Source organism: Lichenostomus cassidix, chromosome W, assembly GCF_008360975.1.
Source record: "Lichenostomus cassidix isolate B80296 chromosome W, HeHo_3.0, whole genome shotgun sequence".
Lineage (NCBI taxonomy): Eukaryota > Metazoa > Chordata > Aves > Passeriformes > Meliphagidae > Lichenostomus > Lichenostomus cassidix.
The window spans coordinates 8,170,235-8,177,368 of NC_139510.1; the positions used below are offsets into that span (position 1 = coordinate 8,170,235).

The 7,134-nt window shown below is 42.4% G+C and overlaps 1 protein-coding gene across 2 annotated transcripts in view; it reads right to left on the reverse strand.

Moving 5' to 3' along the window:
• LOC146425438 (transitional endoplasmic reticulum ATPase) overlaps positions 1 to 7,134 on the reverse strand; it is a 58,470-nt gene that overhangs the window by 41,837 nt on the left and 9,499 nt on the right. The window contains exons 1-4 of one of the 2 annotated variants that reach the window (XM_085041411.1): positions 6,891 to 7,060; positions 3,829 to 3,971; positions 2,166 to 2,296; positions 356 to 487 (exon numbers count right to left, since the gene is read on the reverse strand). In XM_085041411.1, the coding sequence (XP_084897537.1) occupies positions 356 to 487; positions 2,166 to 2,296; positions 3,829 to 3,971; positions 6,891 to 7,057 (573 nt within the window). In that variant the 5' untranslated portion in view covers positions 7,058 to 7,060. Of the gene's footprint in view, positions 1 to 355; positions 488 to 2,165; positions 2,297 to 3,828; positions 3,972 to 6,890; positions 7,061 to 7,134 lie in introns of those variants that run through there. The other variant, XM_085041412.1, reaches the window with a different exon arrangement.

Below are 7,134 nucleotides of genomic sequence, written 5' to 3' on the forward strand. Positions count from 1 at the left end.
TTTGATAAAGCCAGTCTGAAACTGTGATGCAAACTCATGCAACAGCTGCCATGTCAGCATTGCTATCAACACCCTTAATACTTCACACAACAAAACCCTTGCCAGTAACTGGCAGTGCTGATTCAAAGCATCCCTCTGCTTTGCAAGCTGTCAGTACTTTAATCTGTGTCCAAAACATGTAAGGAAATACTTTCCTAACACCAGCGTTTAAAAAAAACCCAAACATAAGCAAACCAAAAAACCTCCCCAAAAACCCCAAATTACTTATTCCCCTCCCAATACCTCATGAACCTCTGACATCAAGTCATCCTCAAGGGCAAGCTCACTCATCCACCTGGTGCACATGGGGACGTACCTTCACCCCTATGGCCTTGAAGAGAGCAGGGTGTCGGAGGGGAAGTTCCACCATCTCTTTGATTTGAGCCAGCTGCTTCCGGCAGCCACCAATGTCATCATAGCCCACTTCATTCAGTGACTCCTCTTCATCCTACCCAGGAAGAAATACATTAAACATCTGAGCTGAAACAATAGCTCAACAATCCATCCTAGTCTACAGAACCCAAATTTTTGCTCATTGCCATTTCTTTGATGTCTTGAGATTCTCATTTTCAAGTCTTCCTGGTGTCTTCCACAATTGTTTTTTAGCTCTCTCTTCCCAGACATGCCTCACTGAAGCCTACCCTCTTGAATGACAGCCTCTGCTGCCAGGGCCCCTACAGAATCTAGTGCAAAACAAGTTGTGCGACCCTCTGATTTGGCTAGCAAAGATAAGACAATTAAGCCCAGTATAAAATATACTTATTCCTTAAACTCTAAGTGGCATTTCTAACTACCTGACATACCCTAGCTACCATACAGTTCTCCAACATAGTGTTTTCTCTTGGGATTGACTCAAATTAACAGAAAATGTCAAGTTCCAGATGTGCAGATAAAACCACCTGTAACCAACTCTTTCAATATAGCTCTACAGCATCCATTCATTTGGCTGTCCAAATTTCTACTAGCCTTAGTTATCTGTAACATTAGGCCATGCTAAAATAAAATAACACAGCCTGGAATCTCAGAGGGGCTCAGTCCAAGTCCTACAAACTGGAACTACTACACTTCAAGCAGGTTGCTCAGGGTCTAGCCCTATCAAGTGCTGAAGGTCTCCAGGTCTGGAGATTCCTGCCCTCTCCAGGCCTTGTTCCAGGGTTTGGGGAAACCTTTTTCTATTGGGAATTTTCCTTGATCCAGCTTGTGTTATTGCCTCTAGTCCTGTCCCTGGGTGCAGCTCTTGAGAGAGCCTGATTATCCACACCTTCCCATCAGGCAGTTAGTTGCCAGTAAGCCTGAACCTTTGCCTTCCCTTCTCCATGCTGCATCAACCCACTCCTAACTGTTCCTCATTCATTCTGACCTCCAGCTCCCTCATCATTTTTGGTGGCCTTGGCTGAACTTGCTCCTATCTGTCTCTGTTGTGTCCTGAAGAACTGAAACTGGACTCTTCTAGTGCTCAGACATGGCCTCACAAGTGTCAAATAGAGAGGAATTTTTCAAAAGGCAGAGCTAACTACAAACTAAGACTCACCCTTATCTGCAGGCAGTAAAAAAGCACTTACTTTATGAAGCATACAACCACTTTAGCCCATTTCTGAGATTTCCTACTCTGTAACAGTAAGGTGGCCAAGACCTGACAGACAATCCACTCAGGCTGCCTCAAGCTTGGGACACTCAAGGGACTGAGAGGAAAAAAGAAAAAAAAAATCCAGAGATTTCAAATTTCTCACTGAAAAAGTACCAATTGCTTTCTTTTCACACGGCATGAAATTTAGCAACATTGTAAGCCCTCCCTGCTACGCATCAAGGGAACTTTGGAATTAAAAGATGACTCTAAGTCCAGCATGAGATATATGGAAGCAGATGCAAAAGAGCTGCTGACAAAGTATGGCATCTCATCAGCAAACCTACACACTGGTGCTATCTCAGCATATGAGGAAGGATACTGGAAGCACATTTCTCTATCTTCAGCAGCAGCTCATCTCCTGAAACCAGAGGTTTTAATCATTACATTCAATACACAAAATGCCAAAACAGGAACTGCAAACACTGCTGCTCTTAAGGAGTGCCACCAAAACAGATTTCAGAGGGGATTCAGTAGAACTGCACAGCAGGATTCTGCTCACCTCTCGTTTGATGGGCTCTCCCTCACAATGGATCACCGTGTCCGGAGCAACTATGCAGTACGGGCTTGGATCTGTCTCCACCACTTTGAACTCCACTGCACGCATCCCTCCACGCACCAAGAAGATGTCACCTATGAAACCCAACATTTCAGTAGCCCGCTGCAAAATGTCAACCCTTGTACTATCAGCAGCCCCAGAGGACAAGGAAGTGGATTATGCAGGTATACACTGCTGGCATTTTTAACACTGCTTTGCATTTTAAATTCAAGAGCTGCATGTACTGTGACCATTCAAGCACCATCAAATTTCATCCAGAAACAAACAGCAAACAAAACCAGCAAACAATAGAAATATAATACTCTGCCTAAATACAAAACACAAAGGCAAGTAATCATGTTTCTTTTCCATCCAGTTTCAATTTAACATTTCTAAAAATGGCAGAAAGCCTCAACTTAATCAAAATTAATTTTGAAGTTATTATAACTAGACTGGTTGTCTCCAGAAGCAGAATAATATATGATACTGCACTATGACTCCTAGCTAAACTGGACTACAGAAGCTGGATAAATTCAACTTGTGTATATATTGTATTAGGACCTATTTGTTCCAACAGAAGTGCTACTAGCACAACTCTAAACGTATATTTGTTTTTTATGCACTTTCCCAGTTATTAATTAAATTAGTTTGGAAAAAGTTCATTTAGTCAGTGCGCCAGCTAGTATATCCAACCCACTGATTAATATGTGGGCAACTCCCCAATCCCATCATGTGGTAGCAACTCAGGAGAAAAATCTCAATTAACTGAGTTCTACCTGAGCGTTTTCTGATGTCCTCCCATCCCATGAAGCAAAAAACCACAAGAGAATGTCCTAGTTTCATCTGGGATAAGAGTTCATTTTCTTCACGGTAGCTGGTACAGTGCTGTGTTTTGGATTCAGTATGAGAATAATGCTGATAACACACTGATGTTTTGGTGGCTGCTAAGTGGTATTTATCCTAAGTCAAGGATTTTTTCTATTTGTCTCATGCTCTGCCACAGTGAGAAGGTACACAAATGTAAAAAACTGGGAGGGAGCACAGCCAGGACAGCTGACCCAAATTGGTCACAGGGATATTCCAGACCATAGAACATCATGCCCAGTATATAAACTGGGGGGAATTGGCCAGGAGCCACATATCGCAGCTTGAGGATGGGCCGGGCATCCATCAGCAGGTGGTGAGCAATTGTATTGTGCATCACTTGTATCTCTTGGTTTTTGTTCCTCCCTCCCTCTCTCTCTCCAATTATTATTAGTATTATTATAATTAATATTATTATTAAACTGTTCTTATCTCAACCCACGAGTTTTACTTTTTTCCCAATCCTCCTCCCCACTGGGAAGAAGGGAGGAGGTGTGAGCGAGCAGCTGCATGGTATTTAGTTGCTGGCTGGGATTAAACCATGACAGAGAATTATCAAGATGCTCTACCAGCCAGCAACAGATATCGCTCTTTCTTCTTAAGTTTAGGAAAAAATTAAATCCGCAACAGCAAAATCTTACTCTACATTTGTCAGTCTAATGCTCCATGGAGACCTGTGCAAGCTTCCAGAAATTCTTTTTATTTGGTATCAGGACTAGCTCACACTCACTGCCATCAGGACTTCAATAACAGGTGCTATTACCTTTCCTGATGGGTCTGTAAGCTTCCAGGAAATATGGCTTTAGATAGACCTCAAACAGATTCCCTGTGATCCCTTCTACTGTGTCATCAATTGGTAACACATGGATACGTTTGCCGTATTTCACATCTGGGCAAGGCTGGATGCTGCAACAGAAGAAAACTGCAGTTAACCATATCATGCTGGACTTAAACCCAAGTTTGGGAAAGGCAGTGATGTCCCTTCTCAGGCCAGTATAAATGCCAGAAAGGACCCTCTGGTGAGACTTCCCACATGCATAAGAATGTTGACAAGGCAAAAATCACGCCCATTAAAGAGCTAGTCTTCACAACACATGCTTTCCTTCATTCCTCTCAGCCCTATCCGTAACTGCTGGGGGGTTTCATACTATCCCCCCCCAGCTCTTCTGTAGCCCCCCCTTTGCTAACCCCAAGATACATTCACAAGTTATTAATGCAGCCTAAAGACCTGTAAGAGTAATAAGCTAACTTTTGTTTCAACACATGCTCCTGCACCTGGGTCAGGGCAATCCCAAGCACAAGTACAGGCTGGGTGGAGAATGGATTGAGAGCAGCCCTGCTGAGAAGGACTTGGGGATGTTGGTGGATGATAAGCTTGACACGACTTGGTAATGTGCACTTGCATCCCAGAAACCAACTGTGTCCTGGACTGCATCCAAAGCAGTGTGGTCAGCAGGTCAAGGGAAGGGATTCTCCCTCTCCACTCTGCTCTTGTGAGACCCTACCTGGAGTATGGTGTCCAGCTCTGGCCCCCCCAACATAAGCAGGTCATGGACCTGTTGGAGCAAGCCCAGAGGAAGCCACTAAGATGATTGGAGGACTGGAACCCCTCTCCTATGAAGACAGGCTGAGAAAGTTGGGGCTATTCAGCCTGGAGAAGAGAAGGCTCCAGGAAGACCTTATAGCACTTTCTGGTGCCTGAAGGGAACCTACAGGAAGGCTGGAGGGACTTTATACAAAGGCATGCAGTGACAGGACAAAAAGGAATGTCTTCAAACTGAGAGAGAAATTATTTAGATTGGATAATAAGAAGAAATTCTTTACTGTGAAGGTGGTGAGGCCCTGGCATGGGTTGCCCAGAGAAGTTGTGGATGCCCCATCCCTGGAAGTGTTCAAGGCCAGACTGGATAGGGCTCTGAGCAGCCTGGTCTAGTGGAAGGTGTCCCTCCCTGTGGCAGGAGGGTTGGAACTAGATGATCTTTGAGGTCCCTTCCAACTCAAAACATTCTGTGATTCTATGAGCTACTGCTGAACTAACTGTAAGGGAAAGGGAGCTGAGGGAAAATCTTTGTTCCTTCCTCTCTCCCTCATAACTCAGAATAGAATTCCTGTTGCTGAGAAACCTGATTCTGAACAAAGGTTCTCAGTACCAACCAGGGATAGCCAGGTGTCTGTCAATCCCTTTTTGTGGAAATTAACATTTAGGTTAAAGTCTGAAGGCCCCTTCCCCCTTTTTAAATAATAATTTCAGGTATTATTTTACAATGTAGGCCAACAGCCTACTGTAGTGACACATCAGAGCATCAAGCTGTGGCAGAGGCAGAAAGCTCAAACTGGCTTTGCCAGCTAAAAAAAAGCCTATGTGCAACTGCAGCTGAGCATGCAAGTTTCATGTGCTAGTTTGTTGGAGACTATTAAGAGATTCTTTAACTACATGCTTTACAGTGAGGATATAGCAGAAGAGTAAATGAAAAGACAGACTGACCCACAGAAGGAAAAAAGCTGACAGACTACAAGCAGGAAGCAATTAGTGCACGAATCGGGATTTTGGCAGAAACCAAGCCAAAGAAATTAACACAATAAGTACCTAAAGATCAGCAAAAAAAAAAAAAAAAAAAACTTTGAGGGCAAGAGGTGTGAAAATTCTCTGACCCTTGCAATGAAGCCAAGACAATCAGTAGTAACACATCTGAAAGGCCAAGAACCATTACAGAAGCAGTCCAAGCAGAGAAAAGGAAAGCACCAGCTGAACTGTCACACTAGAAATTACTCCAACAGTAACCTCATATAGGGTTAAAGTAAGGATTCACCTTAATTTTAAAACCACAGACTAGCTCAAAGCACTGTTCTGTTCCAACTACAGTCATGTTTAAAACTTGCATTGTCTAGTAGTAGAGAGATGGGTGGAACAGACTCGTTCCTCTCCTCTACAGTTCATATGAAACACATTTTGTATTTAAAGATTATTCCAGATAACACCACAGGAAATCTAGTGTCAGAAACCAGGCTCCAGTTTTCCCAGAACATGCACAATATTCCAGATGAGAAAAATGCTCAGGAGAAAGAACTGTCAGCTCTCACATATTTAAACCTGCAAATTAGCATTTTTATGTTTAAGAAATGTTGACATATTTTTTCTTTCCAATCCCATCATAGAACAGAACCTGCCTCCTGTAAACCAAAACGTATCCTTCAATGCTTTCCCACTACCTTCTGCAAGTGTACAAAATTCCTGCAACACTTCAAGCATTTCTAATTTTAAAAATAATTTATAACAAAAATTGAAATATAAACAACCTTCAGGGATTTTTAATCTTGATATTTGATGGCTTCAAGTTTTAACATCTGTTTGTTATAGGGCAGCTCAGTGCTTGAGCTAACCATACTATAAGATCAATTACAATGTTGCTTACTAGTTTTCACAGTTAACTTTGTGAACATTAAAAATTTAGATGGAAAAAATTTGTAAATTTATTTGACAATGTAAATTTATGAAGAATACTATGACAGCAGTGGGGTAATTCAACTACTTAATTTAATGACAGGACCTGGGCTTGTGAAGGTCCCGAAGAGTCTTCAAGAATCTTTAGCATAATTTTTTAGTATTAATCTGAATATACATACAGCCAGAAACACAAGCAAAAGTAAAATAAGATCCCTGATGTAAGACACACACTTGAAAATATTTCTGTGACCTCCTCCGGAAGATGCAAGAATACTTCCTGCAGGACCCTGTCTCTGCTACAGATCAAAACAATTCAAAGCCAGGGCACAAATTATCTAGGCAACCCAGGGATACACAACAGTTAGCAAACTCGTCCTCACCTGATGACGTCACCCAGGCGCACTCTCAGATTGTTGCGAACAACCCTATTCATGCGAATCTTCTCATCTGAGCAGGTATCATCTGACAGAACAATGCAGACTGCTTCTCGCCTCTTCTTTCCTTTTAGCAGGACAGTGTCTCCTCTGAACAGCTGCAGTTCATCCATTTTTGCCTGTAACCAATAACAGCATTAAAACAAACTTTTGACAAAACAATTGAAGGAAGCAGTTAGTGACCTGCTGA